The 26765-nt window shown below is 40.0% G+C and overlaps 1 protein-coding gene across 1 annotated transcript in view; it reads right to left on the bottom strand.

Annotated features, from left to right (window-relative positions):
• The window catches only part of LOC134226921 (neurogenic locus protein delta), a 67820-nt gene that overhangs the window by 12003 nt on the left and 29052 nt on the right, over positions 1 to 26765 (bottom strand). The window contains exons 5-6 of the mRNA XM_062708035.1: positions 16337 to 16585; positions 3329 to 3389 (exon numbers count right to left, since the gene is read on the bottom strand). Coding sequence (XP_062564019.1) covers positions 3329 to 3389; positions 16337 to 16585 — 310 coding nt within the window. The remainder of the gene's footprint in view (positions 1 to 3328; positions 3390 to 16336; positions 16586 to 26765) is intronic.

Here is a 26765-nt window from a genome sequence, read left to right as displayed (position 1 = left end):
TCATCACGATGGTTGCGAAGGAGTCAAAAAATATATGGAAATATACTCATTTTTACCCAAACTTTGCTGAGTAGCACCATCTAGGAGTGTTTGTTTTCCTTTTATCGCCACTCACACATTCGGACGTGAGAATCTCAATAGTGTTATATACCGATTGACTCAGCTCGACGAATTGAGGTAATGTCTGTGTGTATGTGTGTGTTTCTGTGCGCACCCTCCCAAAAAAAGTGTCACTCATTTTTCAGGCACTTATCCCTAACCGATTTACTCGCAACTAACCGAATTCGACGCAAAATACTCTCCCATTGTTTCCTATTAAAAATTGGCCAGATCGGACTATGGGCTCAAGAGTAATGGCCAAAATACTATTTTTATAATGCACGAGAAAGGCACCATCACCGCTAGGTGGATTAATCAGGGTTTTTTTCATAATAAAAATATATTTATCCTTTAATTACAGAGCGAAAATAATACTTTTAAAAATGTTTGATGAAAAGCCTTTCATTATAGCTATACAAATTTATTATTCTTACTTATTTTTCAATCTTTGCAGTGATCTGATCTCTGCAAAGATTACAACATAAGTAACTTCGATATATGACCCTTTATGGACACGAAGCATGGATGTTAAAAGAGGCCGACCGGAGAGCTTTCGGGGTTTTCGAGCGAAAAGTGCTGCTTACAATGCTCGGAGGGAAACATGAAAATGGTGTGTGGCGCAGACGCATGAATCATGAGCTTTATCAAGTATATAAAGATGAAAATATTGTGAATCGTATAAAATACGGCAGGCTTCAGTGGGCTGGTCACTTAGTGCGAATGTCGGAAGAAAGAATAGCGAAAACAATATTTAACAGATAAATAGATAGGAGCCGACGAGTTCGTGGAAGGCCACGAACACACTGGCTGCACGCGTTGAGATGGTTAAATTTACTCAACCTGCTATTCTAGGCTATCTTTATTTTTTGAAAGCGCCATTCTGTGAAATGGCATTCCATCCTGTGTAATGGCAAATAAAAATCCTATGAAATAATCAGGAAGCATCAACTTCCATCAGGGACGACTATCAAATGGATACCCAGTTTTACTCAGTAAATGCAACATGCTGTAAAATAGGAAGTAGCAAAACGAGGCGACGTAGCAAGACCGCGAAATCGTATTAGGAGTTATTAAATTGCGCGATGCAATTTCATTATTGTTATTATTATCGACTTGACACGCCTCTTCTAGAGGTATTTCCCACGGCACGAGGCACGCCATTCTAGGTACTGGATGTAAGGAGATGCTGCGCTCGCTTGCGCTGTATTATTGTCTGACTAGCTGGTAACAGGCACTCTCAGCTGAAGCTGAGTGCGATTCATTGGCGGTGGCGTACATTTTGTACCTTTTACCGTCCACGTCGCCGTCATCGTCACCGTTGTAGCTTTCAGACGGCGCATTAGACTGTACCGAACATGAGTTGAAAAGTCATCCTAACCACGTTACGATTCACTGTAGGCAATTTGATGTTCAGTGATGGACCAGTCTAGTAGCCACAGATCATTGCTGTGTCTCGTCATGTCTGTCGCCCACGGGAGACCAACTCCAATGGGAGTAGGGATGCTCGTTTTTCAATGGCTTTGACGGGAACTCCGTGACCGATCGGATGGTATTGATCAACCCGATCTGCACGTGCGACAATAAAAACATGACGACAATGGTTACTTTTTTCCCGGGCTGATCCATCCGTCAACCCGAATAGAAAATACAATAGAATTACATTAAAATATCATAAAATTACAATACATTTTATTTATGAACAACCAATTCTATTGTTCTTCTATTGTACCAATAAATTTTCCTTATTGTTGTTCCAATAAACGTACAATAAAATCTATTGACAGAAAAATGTTGACATTAGAATTACAATAAATTCTATTGTAATTGCAAAAATTTGTTCGGGAAATAAATGATTTTTTTATTGTTACGGTAACTAACAACCCCTATATTCTATTGTAAAACTTCCATTTACAATAGGATTTATGGTGGAAAAAAATATTCTTAATTGTTATTCTATTGTGAGTAACAATAGAGTTTATTGTAATGACAATTAAATTTATCTTATTGTTACAATAATTTCTATTGAAATTTTATTGGACTTTTTTATTCGGGAATGGCTGAGGCGAATCCATTTAATCATTGCCCGGGCTCGATTTGATGCAGTTGCTATATGGTTGTTATTTCTGTGTAATTTTTCCTCCTAAAGATTTCGATGTATTTATGATTCATTGACAATAGGTGTCTTACATTTCTGAAGTACAATGTATTGCCTAATATTTATTTCTTTATCATTGACAAATTTGTATATCGTGAATCGAAAGTCACTGATCGGGATGATTTGACAACGGAGGTTCGTTGGGTCTAAAGGGTACAAAACAATGTCTGAATGTGGACTGTGGCGTATCGTAACCGTACCTTTTACCTGTTCAAAGGAATGCAAATTGAAAGTTTGAACACTTTGTGTCACAGTCGATTTAGTTAATCAAAATCTACTTGTGCCATGCATTTTTGCGTCTTTATTCCGAAAATTTGAATGTGATGAAAAAGCAGATTGAAATTAGGGAATTTCCTCAGGTAGACATGCGGTTTTTTACAATTTGTAAGTGGAAGTATTTCTCGCGTTCAGCGTCATAATGGCCTATCTGCACCGATCAATAAATAGAAATCGATCATTGCTGCAACGTTCTTATGATACTAAATGCAAGGCATGGAAGACATGTATGCTGCATACTTAAATTTTCGCAAAGGGTTTCAACGCTGATGCCATTCATCATACATGCTTTTGCGTCACTCTCATCTATTATGTATCCCGCCGGATCAAGATCCGGATGCAGAATTCAGCTCTATTATCCACTTCCAATCTAGCTGGTAAATCGCCCGGCTGAGTCCATTTGCCGTCGACATCATCGTCGCCGTAATTATTATGGGAAATTCTAGCGAGAGATCAAATGCAAACAGCTGAATATGTATATGCATTGTTTTACGAAGCGGACTCCTACGAATCGGTTCATTGGGGTAAGAGGTGATGAGTTGCAGTGGTCACCCGGCCGGCCGTCTGTTGATGAGGTAATCCGATAATAATACAATTGTCAGTGTTTTTGGATCCGGTATGGGATCGTGAGCTGACTAGACTGAAAGATGGCAACTTGCGAGGAGCGTAGGACGGACGGGCGGGTCGGATTCTATTACACCACCACCGTCATCATCATCATTACGATTAGGGAGAACTATTTTACGAACAAACAATTTATCAAACGAAAAAGGAACTACGAACATGTGGGATACTTACATGCATTCGTTAGGCTTGGTGCAGTGGCCGTGCTTCTCGTCGCAGCCAGGAGTACAGCGGGCTGAAAAGAAGTCAAAAGGATTAGATTAATTTTTCGACTGTGCTGTCCAAGGGATACAAATGTTATGTTGAAGAGATATTAATTATTACATCCCACCATAGAGATCAATTATGTAGTACACTAGACTTTTTTTGTTATTTGTGGCATTTTTGTTCTCCCACTCCTTATTGACTGGAAATGAGCTTTCTATTTGGCTGTAATGGGGCATTATGAGACTGGCGCTCGGTGCTGATACAAGAACAGGGCATCATCTCTGATGGCAAATTTGAAACCACATTTATGCTGGTGCTCGTTCTGCGGCCGCTATAAAACTCACGACGGTGAGTGTTTTTTTCCACCATACTTTTTTTTTCGTTTGTTAGTCCGTACCCATTGGTTGGGACTGACGACAGGCCGACAGTCGAACCGAGATGAAGAACCACATTGAGGCACACTTTGGTGGAAGCCACTTATCAACGGAACCGGGCATTAGCAGGGTACGTGCTGTGTGCCAGCCAAGCCAGCAGGAACTGGTTGGAATTGAAGGGTGTAAGGTAACAGAGACGCATATTGCGTCGTTCCACGTGAAAGTATGATGAGGCGATCAAGAGCGCGCGCGCCACCAGACAACTGGTGCTCAACGACAGCTGCATTTTAAATTCATTAAATTCATTTTCTTATTTTTTCTGTCGTTTTTCATGTGTCGTACAGAGCTGGCAATAAATACTCCACTGGAAACTTTTGCTGCTGATAATGTTTATGTGCTTTTCATATTCGACATTATATAATTACTGGTTCGAAAGATCGAGCGCGCGCGGAAGGTTCAACCGTAGTTCAGTCCAAAAATGCGCTCGCATTGTTTGTGCCGTACATGTTGGGTTATTTTTTATCAGTGCACCTAATCAAACAGAAACGTTTCGATGAGTTGGTCGCGTTAAAAAAGCGAGTAACCTCTAATCAATTATTCATGATCGCCTTACGAACACGCTGTTAAAAAATAAACTCATCAATATGTTTTATTGCAGCTTTCGGGTCATAAACCGCTTGCTCACCCAAAAAAGAATGAAAAAAAAAAACCTACATTGTGCACGTACTTGGATTACCTGAGATCCAATGAGTAGGGGAAACCGCCAAATGTTGAACAGCTAATTTTGTCGCCTATTGTTGAACTCCCATAAGAAATGCACGTACGTTCAACAATAGGCGAAGAAATTAGCCGTTCAACATTTGGCGAATTACCCTAGTACTTCTACCGTGCGGTACTGAAATCTGTCCATCTGTTGGTTTCTTGTCAAATGATAACGAAGAAATGGTAAGTAGGCCATAAAACATTTGAAGCGTTAACATCAGGTTTTGCTTGCATTTTACTTAGGAGAAACGATGGCTTCGACCGATTTTGTTTATTTATTGCGGGTGCGATTATTGTTGGTCAATCTGAAACATGAGAAATATAATCTCAATTGACAAAGTCTTCTAAAACCATCATCTACTCACCCATTTTTTCGCTCAATTTTAAGCTAACTATGTAAGATTCCTACTAAAATCTATAGTTTAAAATAATTGGGATCGATTTAAAATTTGATAACCGGTTTTAAACCTAAGTAACATATATCCTGAATGGATTTTCTTGCTAGAAATTATACTCAACTTCGCCCTGCAACATCCGACGCTAATGTTTATTGCACTGTTTTACATGCATATATCCCATTATTGACTCATAATCCTATCAATCTGATTCGTGATTCAATATTTCAGGCATATCTGTTGAAAATCTTGATTATGAAAATGATCGAAGAGCTATACGTAATGCGGGCCGGAACGGTGTACTGCGACAGACACCGTCATCGGGTTAAATAGATCCCGCCTCGGTGATCTGGCAATGAATGAGAGGTGGAATATCAGTTTACAGTCGCTTTTCTTCAAAATCATTTGTAAATATTTGGTGACAAAATATTTGTTTCACCTCTAGCTCGACTCCGTTCCGCACCGCTGCTGTCATCGTTGAGCGGATGATGCTGGTGAATGGAAATCAATTGTGTGGCCTTCTCTGACCGCTGGTGCGTCCACCAGTCTGGTCTTTCTCAAAACCCAACGCAGATAACCAGGCGACGAGCGTTTTGGATTTAAACATTAGACAGAACGGAGCGCTCAGTCAACGATCATTCAGTAAATAATTAATGATCATATTCAAATCAACAAGCCAATGAAAACGTTTTTTATACACGTTTATTTTATATCCGTTATAAATATCTCTTTTACTTCTTGTATATTCCGATGCGGCTGTGTTTTATCAGCTATGCCTGCCCTGACCACCGAACGAATGATCGAACGACTTAAGTTTTAATCATTGTGCCTAACCTATCACGCTCAGCCTGTCCTCTTTGGATTCTTTTTTTCGCCCGATGGACCATTCGGAAAGAATTTCTGAGTCGATCGTCAGAAGAATACCGCCGCCGCCACCGTGCGTTGTCCTGAGACCATCGATCGATGGGCAAAACAAGATGATGAGGATAAAGCAAACATTTAAAATGGAAACCGAACCGCGAATCACTTCACCCAACGTTTAGCTTCGACAAAGCGTGTTGCGATCACTGCAGGATCATCCTCCCCGGCTCGCTACTCCCTGCCTTGCCAACAAAGTCCAATAAATATTTTCGAGTTAGCATCACCTCATCAACATATCCGTCAGCAAGGAAATGAATCATCTTGTCATCTCTGCTAGATTGTGCAGCCCGATAAGCATCGCGCCGCGAATGAAGCGACTAAAATTTGGTGGGACTCATTAAACCAGTTGTATTGGTGTGGCGCTGGCGAAGGTTTTCCTGGTCTACGTTCGTGTTTTGTTGGCTTTAAATGTCACAGGAAACGCCCTTAAAGATGAATCATGTTTGATAGCATAATTGAAATTACACGAGACTGATTCTTAATCTGTTGGTTACAGAGAATTATAACTATCTCAATTTGATCTAAAATTTCAAGAATCGGGTGATACTTTCACATATGTACATCATTTTCAATAGTTAACATACGTAACTAGGAATTTTTATAATCTATCGTCGATTTAGATTGTAATTAATTAGTTTTCAATTTGAATTTCATAACAGCTTTTTCTAAGTATTCTAATGATTGGGTGTTTTAGTGGTCATCAAATTTTTGCGTATCTAGAATCTAGAAAATTGAATGAATTTTGATGTACGACTGTTTAAATTAAAAAAAAACTTTGTTCGAAATTCCACCTATTAACTAGCCCTAACTTGATTTTATTCCTGAAGTTCGAAACATATTCTTTTACTTCTGTAGATATGCATTTTAATTTATAAAATCAATTTAAAAATAAAATAAAATAGATTTTATAAATTAAAATAAAGGGTAAAAGAATGTGTTTTGTAGCTCAGGAAAAAGGTGTTTTTGCAGATGAAAACGTAAAACAACTTGTTTTAAAAATTGGAAATAAAAATCAAGATTGCTAATTTAGCAACTTCCAAATAGCTTTTTTACTTAATTTTATCAACTAAACGTCACTTTGACAGTGCGGGTTAATTAGGCCGAATCAGAAGGAAGAAAGAAGAAAAAGAGAAAACAAGCAAAAAACGAAGAAGAAAGGAAAAAAATGAGTAAGGAAGATAAAAAAAGAAAGATGGAAGAAGAAAAGAAAGTAAGTAAGAAAGAAAAATAAATAAGAAGACCAGAAAGGAGAAGAAATGAGGAGTAAGGAAAAAAAAAACTTTTCACTTCTTGTTCCTTACTTATTTTTTCTTATTCGGCCTAATGAATGAATGACATATTTGGCCAAATAAGAGTCTATTATATAAAGTTGCGCAAATAGTGAAGGCAAATCTACCTATTGAACTGCCAAACCGTCTACCTATCGAGCAAAGTAACCAAATACCGGTTGGTAGTACGGTGGTATTGTTATCGTCTGATAATAGTTACGGCAAATTAAAACGCAATACATAAAATGTATGAAGTTGGGGATAACTTTAGTAAGGGTTTGAAAAGCTTTAGAAGTGAACACTCATGTGATGTCACTTTGAAGATTGAACAAAAATGAAAGTTCCCAGAATAATAACATGAGCATCTTTCAGAATCAGTGTTAGCAGATCCTCTTTGCGCAACTTTACTATTACAAACAGCTTTCCCTTCTCGTCGTTTGGCTTAAACTCATTCGACGGAAAGGCATTTGTTCGAATGCCACTTGGCCGAAAAACTCGTTAAGCCGGAAGTCAGGTAGCCGAATTCCATTTGGCCGAAACGGTAATATGGTTTGGATATTTTGCCTAAAAGCGACACACTGGTAGTTTGGCCGAAAAATTTGTTTGCTTGAACAGATCATTCGGCCAATTCAATATCGCTGTTTGCGTATTGCTCTTGGCTGTATGCATTCAACGCATAACATGAGCCTGGAGGTGCTTGCTGGAGTCACTCCTTTAAAGCACCGTTACTGGGAGCTCTCACTTAGAATACTGATCAAATGTGGAACAAGTAACACACTTGTATTAGAAAACTTCGATAATATGCTTGAACTAGCTCATCGTTCAAGATACCTGCGAGTCTATCTCAACTACATATCGACAGATCTCTGTCTTCCATGTTATAATCCACCTCGAGTTCTCTTCGTCAACGACAGTTCCTCAATTGAATACGATCTGTCCATGAAACACGCTATTCAAGGAATACCAGATCATCTTCGACAAATATCTATCCCTTCCATTTTTTCTGAAAAATATGAACATGTCAATTGCAATAACAGATATTTCACTGATGGTTCTCGCATTAACGGATCCACTGGCTTCGGTGTTTTCAACGTAAATTCAACCACCTTCCGAAAACTTCAAGAACCGTGTTCGGTTTATGTTGCTGAGCTGGCAGCAATTAATTTCGCTTTGGGGATAATTTCCGATCAGCCTGTAGACCATTATTTCATCTTCTCGGATAGTCTTAGTTCTATCGAGGCACTCCGGTCGATGAAACCTGTTAAGCACGCATCTTACTTTCTTACAACTATAAGAGAGCAGATGCGTGATTTGGTCGAAAGATCATTCAAGATTACCTTTGTATGGGTCCCATCCCATTGCCTAATCTATGGCAATGAGAAGGCGGACTCGCTAGCAAAGGTGGGCGCACAGGAAGGTGAAGTTTATGATAGACAAATCTCGAATAACGAGTTTTTCCCATTAGTCCGTCAGAGTACTCTTCAAAATTGGCAAATGATTTGGTCACACAATGAACTTGGACGGTGGCTATTTTCCATAGTTCCAAAAGTTTCTGCGCGAGCGTGGTTCAGAGGTGAGGACTTAAGTCGAGGCTTCATTCGCACGATGTCGAGGCTTATGTCCAATCACTATTCACTAAACACACATCTCTACAGAATAAACCTGGTCGATAGAAACCTATGTAGGTGCGGAGCCGGTTACGATGACATCGATCACGTAGTTTGGTATTGCTCGGAAAATGACACCTCCAGAGAGCAACTATTGGACACCCTTGTGGCCTGAGGTAAACAACCCTTCCGGGATATAAGAGGTGTTTTGGGAGATCGCGATGTGATATATATGCAGGCCATCTATGCCTTCCTTTGCTTGGCTGACATCAAAGTTTAATGCCTATATTCTTCTCTTTCTCAGTTTTTTTTCTTGTCCGATTCTGTTTCTCTGTACCATGTACCCCGAAGCTCTGGCCATCCGGAAGATGCTCCCTGACGAACCAAAATCGAGCACGACGCCACGCAAAATCGTTTTCAACGTTCAACGTCAAACGCCCGGATGAGCAGCTGAAATAACCTAAACCCAAATCCCTACCCCGTCCGTCCTGTTAACCTTGAGTCGCCACGAGTATTATGGTCTATGTCCCCTCCCAACTAACTGTTAAGATAAGATGATATACCATGTCAAAATATCATACTTGAGAATTGCGGCTCCGCAAAGTGTTACACACGACTGAGCCTACCAAATAATTGAACTGCTTAAAAAAATAAAAATAAAAAAAAAAAGATCATTCGGCCGAAAAAGCCGTTTTTTATAGGCCGCCATTAACCGAAAATGAAGAAAGGGCGGTTTGGCCCAAAATCCCATTTGGCCAAATAGGTCATACGGGTCTTAAGGCCAGAAATTTCGACCCGTTCGGCCAAATAGCCTTTTCTGATAAACGACCTTTTCAGCCGAACGGCATTTTCGGCCGAATAACATATATTCGACCAAACGATTTTTTTTTCGGTCAAATGACAATTTTGGCCAAATGGCCCTTACTGCCAAACGACAATTTTCCAGAACTTTTATGGGAAATTCTTCCATTTTTTTATGGAAACTTGCTTGGGACTTTGATGGGAGTATTTTTAGCACTTCAGGAAATAGAGAATTTTTCACAGGAAGTATTTACGGAAAGCTTTTCAAAACTTCAACAAGGAATTGTATGTAATTTTCGACGAAATGTTTTGGAAATATCAATCTGGACATTCAACGAATATTCTACTGGTTCTTCGGAATTTTCTTGGAAAATTCTACGGACATCTACAAATTCTAATCGGAAAATTGTTAATCAGCGGCATGACATATTTTAAACGGCGGCGCGCAGATGCAAAAATGTCGGTGGCAATATAAAGGGTAACATTGAATGGTTATAATGTATTGTAAAACCATGTTCGGGCTCTTATATTACGCTATTGCTCCTATTAAAATTGTGTTGGTAAAAAGAGAATCCAGAAACTTGGTTTTTTATTTCATTTCAGCAACTGATATTCCGGTAAAAATGACGTTTTTAGCTTATTTTCTGCAACGAAACGTCAGAAATAAGCTAAGAAATTTTGACAAATAAATTGATGGATGCGAGCTCGGATGTACGAATTTCGGTAAAGGCTTCCCAAATGACTGAGATCCCGGTAAAAAATTAAATGTGCACCTATGCCCGATTCCTTTGGCAATTCAATTCAAAGGATGTACAATACCTGAACTGAGCTAATGCTTAAAACCCCCACATCATCGTGAGGACCCTTCTTCGAACCCAATTCACACAAGATCGACAATGACCTTTTATATTTAATTAAGCTCCTGAATTGATTGGTTAAGCCCGGCAGTTTTTCCCAACCGAAGTGTTCCGTCAGACACACGAAACAACGCACCGGAGTGAAATCTCTGCATCACCCAACTCCAAAACGAGTAATCCAGAAACTAGAGGTGGAAGAGGAAGCTCGAACGAAAAAAAAAAACAAAACTCATCGCCTGTTGATTAAAAGCTTTATCCACACCACGAACGTCGGTCGGGCAAGAGCCGTCAGAAAAATTTAGCCCATTCTCAGGTTGGATCTTCTGAGAACCAAACCGGGCAAATCGGCAAAAGTAGTTTGCCATGAGCTGGCGTTACGGTTATCGGAGTGCTCCTCTTTATGGCGAGGCCCGCCGGTTTCATCGAAAGGAATCATATCTTTTAACTGCTTACCTTTCGGATACACAAACATGCAGAACATTAGGGTGATTGGGTCACGGTGGAAAATTATATTTAGTTTTCTTTGGGGTCTACTGTTTGATGACCGGAAGCTCCGATCAAATTTTTATCCAGATTCTTCATCACTTAGGGGGTGGCATATTTTCTTTTGAAATCTTAAGCCACCCTAATGCACACATGTGATATCTGCTCGCGTGTAGCGTTAAATCTGTGAATCTGAAAACGCTATGTTTCTGCGCATGCTCTTACCTAGTAGGAACGATCTGATCGCACACTAATCAATGGATCTCCAGCTACACTCTTTATCCCATATAGACATACATTCCGACGGAGGCACCTCGACGTAGCGAACCAAGGAGATGAATGTAATTCCAGACCACGCACGTTCATCAACCCACCCGCAGAAGTGATAGGCATTTTGAACGGATGAATTCACACCGCACCGCTCGCTTGCAAGCATTGGATAGTAGTGTTAGTCAATAACCTATTATCGATTATAGTAATTACCTTTAATTCATGAAGATTATTCAAATGCTAACCAAAACAATGTTGCCTGCGTTGGTCATTGCTGGAGGTTCACATGGAGTCCAGAGGTTATTATGTGGGCTCCCTTCCGCGTCTCTCACGCTATAGTCTGGACAAAAGCAGTGAAGTATTTTTAGAATTTCCTGTACCTGTCCATTGCATATTAGGAGGCACATTGAAAACGAAGTACGCTATCAAAATAACTAGAATATCTTCCAAATTTTAATCGAAGAACGTTTCTGCACGTTCTTTCCGACCGTTTTATATCTAGGACTGTACTTTGAGAAGAAATCTTTTGTTTCCGAATTCGAGGAATCGTAGTAAAACGAGAAAAAAGCAATTCTCAAGGATGTTTTTTTCTTTCAACCATTCATCGTCCTGATTTCTCAAACAGCTGAATCTGGAGAACCGGCTGCTGCTACAAGATGCTTGCCATTGTACGTATTATCCCGCGTAGACTGATGCCTCAGAGAGATAGAAAGAGAAAGCAAACTCTACTAACACAGTGCCTTGCAAGTCGTACAGCCAGATTGCAGCATGCACAGGGCAGAGACAGACACAAACAACCACTGGCATTATCGGCAGTAGCTCCCGGCGTGGGAAGATGGTAAAATATCCGAACCATTCTCAGATGTCCAAGGCGTTGTATGCGAGCTAAGGTCAGAGAAACGCAGCAGCAGCAACAGCAGCTCGTAACACAAGGTAGGTTCCAGCGCCCGAAGGAAGGAGAGACGCAGACGAAGAAGGTCAGGGAATTTCAAATGGTAGACAAAGAGGATAAAGCATGACTGTTTCTCCCGTTCAGGTATAAAATTTTAAAGCAAACGGAAACTTCGCGGCAAGATTTATTTATCTTTACCTTGCTCTCTGTTCTCGGTGGCTGTTCAGCAGTTTTATAACAGCAGAAGCAGCAACAACAACAGCAACACCCGCGCTCGCCGCTTATCGTCCTAAAGATGAAAACACGCTGCTTAGCTCGACGCATAATACAACAGAAGTTTTCTGCCTGAGAACTGCTGAGTGGATCCCGCGCGATTCAAACGGATTAAATCATATTACGGTGGAGATAAACGCGTCTATATAGCATATTAAATTAACACGTCTGTGCTGGGGATTGGGTGTTTATACTGTGGTACGCTTTAGCACTGATAAATTTCGGGCTTTGGCGATTCAAATGGAAATTGAGATAAGTGCGGTGATTGCTACCAGCGCTTAGCATGTCCAGGTCAGATCACGCGAGCTGTCACCAGCGGTGCTTCGGTGCTTAATTAATTTGATTCATTGGATTCCATTGATTTTTCGGATGTGAATGAGTAAGACCATTCGATGGGGTGGGGCATACTGTGGGGATACTGTGGGGCAAGATGAAAGTCTCTCCCATTAAGAATGGGTACGGTTGGATGATGTGAGTTATAGAACTAGAGGATTGAATTTAAGTAAATTAATTTGCAGGCAATCGCAATTGCCCGAGATATTCACGAAATAGTTTCTATTTAGAAAATACCGGGCAAGTAACAACATTGTTCAAACTATCTTTGATTGAAAAACGTATTCACCAATACTGCAAGGGAATTGATAAAATTCCTGATATAACATGGTGTAATATAAATACACTGGATTCTGTTTTTATACGATTAACTTTTTCTCAATTTTGCACTCATCCTAAATGTTTAACACATATTAATTACCATGTGATTTATCTTTGAATTATTTAGGATTTTTTGAAACATTTTGCAAAGACTTTGGTGGTAAATTGAAGTCACACGATCAAAATTACGAGCGAAAAAAATCGTGTAAAAATTGAATCCTGTGTATGTAATTTCAAACCCACTATTGGAAAATAAATCAATACACAAAGTAGTCTGGATAATAAAAAGCCCCAAAATCTTGCTCAATGACTTTGATAGTGATCAAAGTTTGATTTGATGACTCGATTCGATAACCAGGTGAAGTGTGTCGAATTACCGGTTGATAGTGGCCTCAATTTGTGGGCCCAATAATGCCCTAAACTGTTTCATATGCATTCATACGGAGAACACACCACGCTCTGCTCCCATTTCATTTCCATAAAAGTTTATCAATCGATTGCTTTTTGTTCGTACCTTTTCGACCATTGCTCCCCACCGACATTCAAACATCGCATCGTCTCACTCTAGAATTGCAATCCTCAAACCAGCGCATCTTTCTCTCACATTCCTTCACACTTAAGGCAGGCGATTTTTATCATTAATTGATGATAAGAAAAACTCTGATTAATCCACCTGGGGGTAGAAGTGTCGCTCTTATACATTAGAATAGACACTGGATACCCGAGCAAAATCTGATGTCATAAATAGAGCATACTGAAAACATATTTTGAAGTCGACATTAAATTGAAATCATGATTTGTTTTCAAATTCTAAATTTCGTGATTGATTACATCTTTTGATTTCATTTTGCTGCAGATTTATAAATTGTATGAAAAAAATGGGGTGGCTGAGTTCGATTCCCGGTGCCGGTCTAGGCAATTTTCGGATTGGAAATAGTCTCGACTTCCCTGGGCATAAAAGTATCATCGAGCTAGCTTTCCCGGGCAGAAGCCATGAACAGAATAACAAAACAAGATATGAACTTGATTGATATAAGAGATAAAAGAACAAGCAACAATATCAAAAATTTGCACCGAAATATCATTTAAATATCAAGATATGCTATGGATAAGAACAAACTAATGGCACATGATATTGATCACTTATTACAAATAGCATAACTTGATCTCCTCATGATATTTTAGTGCAAAATCTTGATATTGTTGTCTGATCTTTTATCTCTTATATCAATCAGGTCCATATCTCATTTTGCTATCTTATCAACATTTGATATTATTGAGCTATTTTCGTCTACTCGGATTATGATACGAATGTAAGGCAAAAATGGTAAGCTGGCTTAGAAACCTCGCAGTTAATAACTGTGAAGTGCTTAATGAACACTAAGCTGCGAGGCGGCTCCGTCCCAGTATGGGGATGTAATGCCGAAAATAAGAAGAAGAAGATGAAAAAAAATGCAAAGAAAAAAGGAAAGAGTAGGAAGAAGGCTACAGACAGCAGATATATGAAAACAAAATAAATAAAAGAAGAAGATAAATGAAGGAAACAAGGAACAAATATTAATGTAAACTTTTTTTTTGTGAATTTCTTAACCCAGAGTAAAGTAGTTATAAAGAAATAAGGAAGAAAAAACCATGAGGGAAGAAGAGTGAAGGCAATACAATAGGAGATAGAATAGGGTAGAAAATAGGAGAAGAAATCATATGGAGGAGGGAAAGAAAAAAAGAAAAATGAAAAAGGAGGAAGGAAGGAGGAAGAAATAAATAGAAAGAAAAGATGAAAATTGAAACAATAGGAAAACGGAGTAGAAAGGACGGAGAACACGAAAAAGGCAGAAACTTTCATTCATATGTTATGCACTCATCATTGGGATAAACGCAAGCGCGTCACACATTATAACGCAATCCAACGTAACTGCAGTGAATTACGACGATTTTTTTTGGGTTTTGTTATTCTCTGCTCTGCCTGCTGTGTGAACGTTTTTGCAACTTATTGTGTACCCCAGTAGAGACGGGTATCGAACTCCTCGAGCAAATAGAGATTCCCCTTTTTCACACGAATGAAATTAGCATTTTTTTAAGCCATCTGATTTGGAAGCATAACATGGTAACATTGTAAATAACAATTTGAACAAAGTAGCCTTAATTTAAAAAAAATCGTCGAAAGGTCGATAAAGTGATGTAATGAAAAAACTAGAAAACATTCTTCATTTCCCATTAAGATTTCCCTAAATTTAGATAGAATACACTGTACATCGTTCAACTAATGTTCACGCTCTGGTTTTACTTCCTGCTCGGGCAGTGCCCCACATGTCTTGCTCGGTCGGATCCCAATTCCAATCGTCGGTAAACGTTACGTTTCGGGCGTCTTTTTCAGCGCATTTCAACCTTGTGATTAGGCGTGTATGTGAGCGTGTGTGGCTGTGTATGTGCTGCACGGCAAATGAAAGGAGAGCCCCGTTTCTTAATTACCGCGCGCAGAGGTGCGCGCAATTTTCGAAAGTAAAGTGTAGGTTTAAAATGCCCTGACTGCAACAGCAGCAGCGGCAGCAAGCGCCTCCGAACACCGTACTGGATACGGTTATTTTGCACATTTTCGGTAGCAACGCAGTAAATTTGCCTCTGCTTCACTTTCTTTCGATTGGAGGGCCGCCTCTGAAGTGGAGATGGATGTTGGTGTGCACACACGCTGCTCATCCACGTTGGGTGGAGTGGTATTGCACATGTAGGAGAATAATTGGAACCTTGCAACATTCACCTCGGCACGGATAGGTGCACGCTTGTCTAGTCGCTGCTGATTGTTGGCGAATTACTTCGAGTTAAAGCAACCCTCTAATTAAATTGAAGCGGTAAGCCGTGTACTTTTCATTTTAGATTCGGTAGGTTTGATCCCCGTTATGTTGAGGATTTTTTTGTATTTAAGATAATTCTTATTAAAAACAGTGTTTGCAACAAACTTTGTAATTGGTAGCAATCATAAAGTTATAAGTATTTGAAAACATGATAGGAAATGTGGAGCCCTCCGTGTACGACACAGCATGTTTGACGTCAATTGGATATTTGAAAAGCAAACGTGAAGCTGTTTGGGGCTGTCCATATACCACGTGGATAGTTTAGGGTGAGGGGGGTATAGCGAGTGTCCACGTCTAACAAAAAAAAAATGTTTGAGAAAATGACCCCGGTGGATGAGGGGGAATCTAAAACTGACCACGTGATATATGGACAGTCCCTTTGAAGAACCAATTATAACAATGCTAGTATAGCTTTGAGTTAATATAATAACATAGTTTTTCATTACAATTAGCAAAATACTGAAATAGGAAATTGTCGAAACTTATGTTCTATACATGTTTAAAAAATCTATAAATTCAATCAAGTAGAATTTGACGTGATAGTATGATAATACAATAAAAATACTTACGTTTCGTGCAGTAATCTCCCTGCCAGCCAGCCAAGCAAACGCGCTCGCCTGTTGGTGAGCAAGTGTAATGCCCGAACTGATCGTCGCGCTTGCGGCACAAACTGGCACATCCCGATCCGAAGTACGAGGGGTCACAGGTCACACGAAATGCGTACTGCATGCTCGAATGCGACGAATTGTTACTATCCTCCGTCCATTCCGGCGAAACATCCAGGACTCTTTGGTTTGAGAAGCGTGAAATCAAAATGCCTGCAAATAAATGAACAACAAAAAATAATTTTGAAGGTTATTCTGTGTTTATGAATGTATGTTCGTTTTGTGACAAAGGAACGTTGGAGTTGTTTATCATAATTATGAAAATATGTTATATTTTTTAGTAGATCATTAAAAATATTTCCTTATGGTCCAAAAAATAAAATTTTAGATATATAAAAATATAAGGTTGTTTGTGTTTCTGTTTTCACTGGCACCCATGCAAGTTGCGGGCAGGAAATGATGAACCATTTCCCTCTTTTCCCAACCGAAAATTTCATCGCTCAAGGCGCTCTGCGCTTACAGTAGCTGGGTCTTAATTTAAAACTGATTAGCTTCGAAAGAGAAACCTAAATTAAACAAATTTACCTACTATTAATTTCAACTTCTTGGATGCTGTGTATTGCACCATAAACAAGATGAAGGTAGAGTCCAAAAACGAAAAAACCGATCGATGATCGCGAGTGAGAACCGGGGTAGGGGGAGTAATCAATCGCATTTTGCTTCCTTCTCTTTACAGTTGCTTACAAATATTGATTTAACCCAGATATGTTTATGCATGGGAGGTAGAGAAGAAAGCAATAATAAAATGGTGAGAAATTGAATTGAAGCAATCTGCATTGTAAAAACAAAAGAGCAAACACAAAGGAAATACATTATGGGAATATGAATTAACAATTTTGTATTTCGCCCAAATTATTTTTCTCGCACGTTGGCTCTTTCGGTGAAACCTGAAATAAGCAGAGTTAAGGAAGGGCGCTGGCTGTCGGTTGTGGAATTGTGAGCTCAACGTTGCATGCTGAAGAAATCCATCAATGGGGTTTCGAAGTCGATGGATGCGATGAAACAATTTTTTTGGTAACCAGTAGTAGAGTACAGCCTAATTGATGCCTTTCAGAAACGCCACACACGTCACATAAGTATATAAAGAGGCCTGTAGGCAAAAAACTTGTTTGCTCGAGCGCAACGTGTAGTAGAGAGAGGTATGCTGAAGCGGTAGACGACGATGTGTTCAAAAACTTGCCTCAAAACGAATGAAAGAAATCGAACGACGACGACCGCGCGACGATGAAACGGAATGGAAAAAGAACCACCACTCACATCCAGAAAAATAAAACACCTGCAGCAGCACCAGCGCTCATACTTGCAATTCACTTTTTACGCTTTACCAAGCACACTTACTGCTGGGGTATTACTGCGAACCAACCAACCAGCCAATATCAGTCAAAACTGCGGTCGTCATATTGGACCGGTTTGCTGGCAAAATACTAGGTCTTAAAACTTGAGCATGGTCTACTGAATTCTAGCCTAGGATGGTCGAAGTTTTGTGCCTCAGTGAAGATACCAGCAGCAAGCTTGTAATTACATAAATCTTGACTTATCGAAACACCTGTCCAACGAAGACAGTGAACTAGAACAAAAGATAATCGATTATTAATCCTACTCGAACGAAAGACTTCAACGGTAATGAGACGATGAACCTTAATTTTGGTTGAATTCATTGTATTCAAGAACAACTAGATTAACTCATCTTGAAGTAGCATAATGAGGGCTTACTACATTTATTTTCATTTATATGGCATTTATATGTCTGAAACCACGCCGTTTACTGGGGTTCCGCGAGTCCATCTTCCATTGCGTCCATTAAATAATTGAATGACATTCTGGCTAAGGGCACGTGCCCAAGAAACATTGAAAGCTGATAGAGCGCTTACTAAACCAAAAATCGTCTTCTACAGCTAAAACACCTACGTATTCAGCTTAAATTGTTTGCTGGGGTCACACCTTGAATGTTTGGTTTTGGAGTTCTTTCATTGATGGTGCGCAGCACTCTTTGCTTGATAAGTCCAAGTGACGCGTTGGTCTTCCATGAGCATTGTCCAGAATTCGTATCCAAAGAGGGCTCTAATGAGCGTTTCATAAGTGGTACGGTACGCTCAACTCTTTTCGATCGAAGAATTTGGTGGAGTTTCGAAGGGTCTCCAAATTTGGAATCCTTTTCTGTGATCACTAGAAAGTAAAACTTCACGAACTCATCGAACACCATCAACAACGTTTCAACGTTAACCCAAGATCTGGACGTATTGAATTGGAACTCTGATTGCATTCGTTCAAAGTCGGGGATTATGGATACACACATTAATGTCTAACATTAATGCATTGAATTGTTAGGAGTTGGATTTAAACTACGGTAGAAGTAGTTATTCCTGATTGATGAGAAATGATTTCTAATTGGCAGTGTCAGTGAAATCATTCACAAGTCTCAAACATTGAGCACTCCTGCGCGAGCGAACTCGTTTGCGAATTGAAAGGAATGCCTCACGCTTGAGTTTTTCGTGCCAAATCCCATCGTTTCACTCATTTGTCAAAAAATAATTTCGCTCCAAAAAGCGCTTAAATCAATTTGAGAGCAGTTTTCTGTTTACACGCGCAAGACTACCCATTTGTTGGATTAGATTGGAACAGTCTTACCCAAACAATAATAAACAATTATTCTGCACTGACGGCAGTATATTTTTCTGATATAAATACACTACTAAGCAAAAAACAAACTTGCCGACCGTCTAATCATCTCTGGTGGACGCTGCAGCTCCACGGAATGTAACATTGTCGATTTCGTGAGAATATAAAAAGTCTTCAAGCTATTTGAAAAATGACCTTTTTTGTTCTGGAGCTACATTAAAAACAGAAGGTGTCAAACAATATCCCTTATACTTATCGCACACTTTTCTCCCGATCATCAATCGTGACAGCAAATTTGTTCGCTAGTTTCTTTACCTCAGTACATGACGACAATCCTCCTCCATTGGCACAAGAATACGTTGAAAGTCCCCCGTGGTATTCCGTTCGGCTTCCTCATTGCAAGACGGATATTTCGAAGCTCTCAGTGTGATTGGCACTCGATCGCTTACCACCCACCTTCATCAAGCAATGTGCCTAATCTCTGGAATTATTCGATTGTGTTTTCCCAGATGAACGGAAACCTGCTTCAATCGTTTCCGTTTACAAATCCGGAGACGTAAAAAAACTACCAGCCGAGCGGTAAGATGCGCGGCTACAAAGCAAGACCATGCTGAGGCTGGCTGGGTTCGATTCCCGATGCCGGTCTAGACAATTTTTGGATTGGAAATTTTCTCGACTTCCCTGGGCATAAAAGTATCATCGTATTAGCCTCATGATATACGAATGCAGAAATGGTAACTTGGCTTAGAAACCTCGGAGTTAATAACTATGGAAGTGCTTAATGAACACTAAGCTGCGAGGCGGCAATGTCCCAGTGAGGCCAATGAAGAAGAAGAAGATTATCAATATTTAACTGATTCCATATAGTTCTTGAGAGTCTTCTGAACGATGTGTTATACAGAGCAGTACAGTTCCTCATCTGGGAACATCAACATGGATTCATAAAAAATCGTTCCATGACATCCAAATTAATGGCGTTTACTCATACAGTGCTTGGCAAATTAGACAATCATAGCCAGCTCGAGGCTTCTTATTCCAAAGCGTTTTACAAGGTGCCTCACTGTGCTCTGCAAACTGGCATTGAATATAATGTTGAATTGGTGTAAGATCGATGGAATGCAGGTGAATTAGACTTAATGCAAAACTATAAAATTCACTCGTTGCCGAGCTTCTGTTACCTACGACTGTTGTCTGAGTCTCACAGCGTTTCAGAGGGTTTAATCGATCAAAGGCCTTGAAATTATTCTCTACTGTAAGGTTCATGTCACTGAACATGTCGCAGTTAACATTGCTTCGGATTCTTACGGCGTAATACGGCTCAAGACAGCGTTGCGAACTTCATAAGCCAAGCGATAAGATGTGACGATACAAGACAAGGCCATGGTGAATGTCTACGAAGTCCGGTCCGATCTTGGAAATTTTCGTCTTAGATTTTTCGACTGGCGGCATTCTCTCTATTTGTCAGCTATGAATGATTCAAGGCATTTCGGTAGCAGAATCATTCTTTGACCTGATTTTGCCTTATCTACCTATTCACAATACATACAATACAACTTGTGCTATGCAGTTCCTAAGTAAAATAGCTCAACTTTTGAAGGTAAAATTCATTGAAATTATTGCTTACACTCTGCGAAATGATTTAATCAGGTGCATAAAAGTAAAAGTGCATAAATGGCAACGAAAAAGCGGATCTGTATTGGAAGGTATATTTGGAAGGATGTCTCCAAAAGCGGCTTTTCCTTCTCCTGAAGTATCACGACGGCCGCACTTGACATCATGTTACTACACGAAGGACGTGCTAGAATGGTAGAATAATGTCGATGTCGATGAAGGAGCACATTATAAAGAAGAAATGGAGAAAGCATGGGTTGATATGCAAAAAAGCTGTACATTCTGTGGTCGTACAAAACCCTCCGGGCATTTTCGCTGTTCCGGGATTCGGGATAAAATGTTTCGTATATCCCGGAACATCCCGAGATCCCGAGATATTTCAATGTTTTATTTATTTTTGCCTTTCTCGTATACAAAGTATACGTAAAGGCTATATGTTCGCTCCAAAAACAAACTTTTTATAGGAGGCTCGGAGACCCATAGTGTTATATACCGATCGACTCAGCTCGACGAATCGAGGTGATGTCTGTGTGTGTATGTGTGTGCGTGTGTATGTGTGTGTGTGTATGTGTGTGTATGTGCGCAAAAAGTCTAGCCCACTTTTCAGGCACTTAGCCCTAACCTTGCTCGCAACAAGTTGCATTCGACGCAGAATCCTGTCCCAATGTTTCCTATTGAAAATTGGCTGGATCGGACTATGGGCTCAGAAGTTATGGTCAAAATACTTTTTCTCATAAAAATGCGCGTAAAAATTTATAGCTCACTTTTTTAGCACTTAACCTTAACCAATTTCCTCGCAACAGGCATTCGACGCAAAAACATGTCCCATTGTTTCCTATTGAAAATTGGCCAGATCGGACTATGGGCTCGGTAGATATGCCCAAAATATTTTTTTTCATGCCAAAAGTGCGTAGAAATTACTCACTCGAAAAAAAAACGAGAAAGGCACCATCACCGCTAGGTGCATTAATCTGGGTTTTTGTTTTTAAAGCGATTTCATTAAATGTTCAGTGGTTAAGTTCAAATTTCAAAAGCTGCAGATAATACTGAGTTCAAATTAAATTTTAGAACAGATGTTTGCCGAGTACGAAAAGACGCGTTTCCTGTCAGGTCTAAGTCAGCTTGATGGTTTGCATTGCTTTGAATATGTGTTGTATATACAGTTGCTGCATTCTGTGTTCTATTGAAGTAACGTATTTTCTGTTGGAATATCAGGTATTGTGTGACATCTCGCTGTAGACGAAAAATGCGTAGTAGAAGCATACTGAGTCCATCTTTTTTTGGAGATAAGATAATCCATCATAAAGAAAACACAATACTAGAGTTTTTTTATTCCATGTCAGGCTACAGACCGATAGCGGCAGCTCTCCTTTAGCTCCAACAGGTTATGGGCGCAAGAACGGTTCCGGATCTAGAACTAAGTATGGAATCCAATGATCGGCCGCATAAATCGCACGGCGCTGCAGGATTATGGATTGGCTGCGTAAGTCGTGAGTGGCGTCGTACGGAATTTATTGGGAGGTTGGAACGTTCGGTAGGTTGCTGGTTGATCAGCAGGAGTTCCAGGGGAGCTTGGGACCAAAACGTTTAGGAGCTGGTTAGCAGAAGTAGAGGTGGAGCTTCTGATCAAAACATTCAAGAGCTGATCGACAAGACTTCGAGAAGTGCTGGGCAATCGTCAGTGTCGGAGAGGTTGTTGTACGAACGTCGAATAGAAGGTCATTTGTACGGGAAACGGGTTTGTCCAGGAATTGTTTTTGAAACAGGGAGCTGTAGATTGAAGATAGTTTTGAAGCAGTAATATTGTTAACGATGTATTGTAGTTGCATAAATAAAGAAGAGCTACAGCTGTTGGCAGAAGTATCAATCAGTAGCCCGCTATGGAGTAAATGGAACTCTAGTATTTGTTTTCTTTGTGAGGGGTTATCTAATTTCCAATATTTTCATGACTTATGTGAGGTACCCACAAAAAAAAAGTTATGGGTTTATTACCTAAGTTACCAAAACTAATAAAAATTGTGTGAGCAGAAACAGTACACTGTTAGTATAACTGAAGTGAAGAATTTTCCAAAATCCCGGGATTTTTCGACCCAGAATGGAAACTACAGTTGGAGTTAACGCCAAGGTTTGCGCATGAGGATATAAATGCAAAATGAATTACATGAATGATGCAAAAACTAATTTTAATTGTTTTTTTTTTTACTTCCTGAAAATTAGAATTGATTTTGAAAACTATTTCTGCTGTTGGTGAGAGCAAATGGAAAACTGATTTTGATGTTGGTTTTCGTAACAAAGAAAGTAATCAGTTTAATATTAGTTCATATAATTAAGAAATCAACAGCACACTGAATCAAAATAAGTAATCAATCATGAAATCAAAAGTTGAAAACAAATTATGATTACAATTTGTTGTTGATATTGAAATATGTGTTCTATTCGCTTCCAATGTGATCTCAGACTTTGCTCGGGCAATATTTCCAAATTTTAGTAATCCAAACAACATATTGGAATGGGTAATTCAATAAGAAACATCGCGCCACTTTACGTAACGACGTAACGCCGCATTTAAAATATTTTAGTTTAAATAGACAACCAAAATAGACACAGCAGAAGGAATCCAAAGCAACCGCGCTAAAGTTGGCGATGGAGGGAATTCTTCAACAAATTCCATCAAAATTACCGAACCACATCCCTCCTCCCCAACCCAATTTTTCCTTTGATTTTCAGGTAACAGATCTGGGTTTCGTACCATCGGCCAATCAAACGGTGTTGAATGAAGGGATGAGCTGTACCACGTACCACACCGAATCTTAGCCTAGAAAATAAAAATGGAAGAAAGACACTAGAAGACTCCTCACTCTCTCTCCCCTCAACACCGTCATTATTTTGCTCCACTCTTTGGCGCTCCTAATGAAAGAATCGTGCTGCTAAGACGCGCTTGGCTGGACAGTTAACTGCCGCGCGCGAGTCGAGTGTTTTTATTAGTTTCCTTCGCCATTCAACATTCCACCACATGGCTCCGGCCATCGGAATCAAGTCCAGTCATGTTCGGTGGGTTCGACGTCGAAATTTTCCTAGCCAGCCAGCAACGGACTAACCTCTGTTGGCAGCAAGTGGGCTCTGCAATGCCGCAGGTACGTGTAAACTCGATTAAATGAATGAGTTATATGAATTTTTCGAGTTTTAATTTAGTCCGTTCTCCGAAGGCTACTAACGCAATATAATTTAATTAGAGATTATTTGTTTTTGGTCCATCACAAACGATGAGAAAACTCAAAAAACTGACTTTAATTGAATCGTATATGATTAGATCAAACGGCATACTATGGAAATTGAAATTAGGCTTAGCGACTGAATGTAATTTTGTCGAAGCAGGTCCTCTGACCTGAGGCGTTTGACAGTTGCAAGCTTGTTTGTAGCTGCGGACGACGAAAAGATTGAATATCATGCTGTGAAGAGAGCCCAAGAATGTCGACACAGCGCGCGGCTTGCTCATATGCACATTGATGCAAAAGTATGCAAAAAACATGTCAAGTGCAGCAGCAGCGATCGCGAAATGTTGCGCTGCAGTTCCATCGGACAGAGAGGAGAACGCGACTTGCCTGCAGAGCCGGTTCAGATTGGTTTGCAGTAATCTTTGCCGTTGGTGCCACGCCGCCAGGTTTGCCTGGCTGGCTGGGAGATGGAGGAAAAGCGAAAACGATTAAACTTATGGGTGTCTTGGATTGCTTAAATGGGTTTCTCTCTTGTGTCTCGCTGGTATGGATGGAATTTGGTGTCAGGGATAAACTTACTCTCTTAGTAGCATTCATATTGGCTTATGTAGCATTTTGAGAATGGCAGGTTCGGTAAACCTCAGAGGTTGAATTTTTTTATATTTGCCTGAAATTGAGAATTTCGAATGTGAAAGATTTATGTATCTCGGTTAAAAGGCGCGAATGGTCCAAGTAAGCAATGAAGATGAGAACTTTTCTGAGCTAATTCACCATTTTTTTTTTGCCAAACCGATATCTTGCATCAACTTGGCATTTTTCGACATAACTGCGGCCGAGTCAGCCGAGGTTCTCTCTTGTATTAAGAGCAGCGGTTAACAAGTTTAACAAAATACACATAAAAAGCAAATAAGCATTTGGGTCCGCGCAAGTCAGACGGGAACGAACATTCCAACCTCACCAGAGGTAGGTAGGTGGTCCCCACGATCGTTCGGTTCGGCGGGTTGGAGTGCGATATTAACCTGAACGTGAGCATGGTGCCTATGCCTATATCCGAATCCGATACCTTAAAATTATGCTCTTTGTGCTTAAAAGCAAGCATGCAATGAGAAGATGTTTTGCTACGTGATACATGGTCAAGCATTTTAAAGCCCGCACAGCATAATATGAGAATCTTTTCTGATGGAATGTAATGAAGAGACTAATTTCATGGATATCGTATGAGTATTAGGTTGGAATTTTTTTTAAGATGCAGCAATCTTTTAAAAAAGCATATTGGTATAAGGATAGTACATTTTCTGAAAATGAAATCGCTGAGATATCGAGCCTGCTTTCTCAAAGTGGTTTCGCACCGCAGTTACATTTTGCCACGCACCATATTCCTGTATAGCACTACGAACTAATAGAAGAACGTGAGACACGGGTAAAAACGAACAACGTGTGCTGGCTGCACACATACGGGACCCCTAGGTCAAGAAAACATCAATCAAGGGAAGCCGATGGTGCGCAGCCCCACTTGAGACCCTGTTAAACCAACTGCTGCACGACCAATAAACGATGATCCCGCCAACCGCGTGGAACTGACTGTATGGGGATATGTGGCAAAAGTCTTTTTTTTCTTTTTACATTGCAGCGCATCGCACACCGTTCTAGTGCCTGAATTATACACGATTTCATTGAATCACCTCTGAGTCAGAGTCGTACCTTCAACCAACGAACCGAAAGCCCTACCTGTGTACATTACCGCACCAACATTCAACAACAACGTCACTGCCTGCATACCATTTTCTCAAGTCGTCATGTATGAATCCGAATAAAAGAGGGGATCTTGGCTAACTAGCAAATCTGGCGTAACATGTGATAGGGGATTGTTTGAGTATTGCGAGCAAATGTGTTTGCGTCTAAGTGGTACCATCTCGCAGTCTATCTCAGAATAAATATAACTTTAACGCGGGAACCAGACCAAATCATGAACGACACATAGCAACTTTTGTTACAAATATTATTTAGATAGTCATCAATAGATTCGCTAGAAATAACATACAGATAGACAAGCATGCATAAAAATATCAGAAGGGAAAATAGAAGGGAACCAACCGACAAGGTTAAGACGATCAGTGCACAATGCGACAGCACTCGTCTTTGCAGCTAGGGTCATATACATTTTCTTCTGACGTCATTATGGCAGATTTAATTCGCTTCCACGTAGTAAACAGCCGTGAAATATCAATATTTGACTTTCTAAAAGTTCTACAAAATCGGATGACATCCATAGAATCAGAAGACAGAAATGACATTATGCTCGGAAGATAAATCATTCCGTTTGTATCCGGTTCGGATCGTCTACTTTTGTTTGTACATACGATCATCGATTATAAGCATAGCAACTGTCTTCACGGGGGAACAACTGGTTCCCGCTTCTTCGGGTTCGAGTGCTCTTTTCGGATGCTGGAGAAGAGCAATACTAAAAAATCTTATCGTCAGATACGCATGGAAATGAGAAAAAATAACATTCTTCCTGTTAAGTGGAACCATCTGACAAACGAAAATTTTCAACCGTAGGCAAGGTGGAAACGTGTTTTCTCCTTTGTGGGTCTAGATTTTTTTTCCACTTTCTACCTAATAGTGACATTTTGTGGCCATGTGTTCAATGTACAATCGAGGCCCGGCCACCGTCGCCACTGCCATCCCCGCCACGACGCCATTCCCACTACAATAACAACCCATTGAGGATGTTCCCTCAATTATAACGAAAAGCAAGGATGTGACGGTTGTCGGCGGGTGTTTTACCTTCATGCTCGCCATCCATCCACATTCGGAAGGGGTTAAAAATGCTACCACACGGTGTGGCAGTCGTCGACGTGGGTTTCAAAACAGAGGAAGTGAACCAA

Source organism: Armigeres subalbatus, chromosome 3 (genome assembly GCF_024139115.2).
Source record: "Armigeres subalbatus isolate Guangzhou_Male chromosome 3, GZ_Asu_2, whole genome shotgun sequence".
In the NCBI taxonomy this organism is placed as follows: domain Eukaryota; kingdom Metazoa; phylum Arthropoda; class Insecta; order Diptera; family Culicidae; genus Armigeres; species Armigeres subalbatus.
The sequence above is the reverse complement of the archived record's forward strand: the minus strand, read 5'-3'. Positions and strand labels throughout refer to the sequence as shown.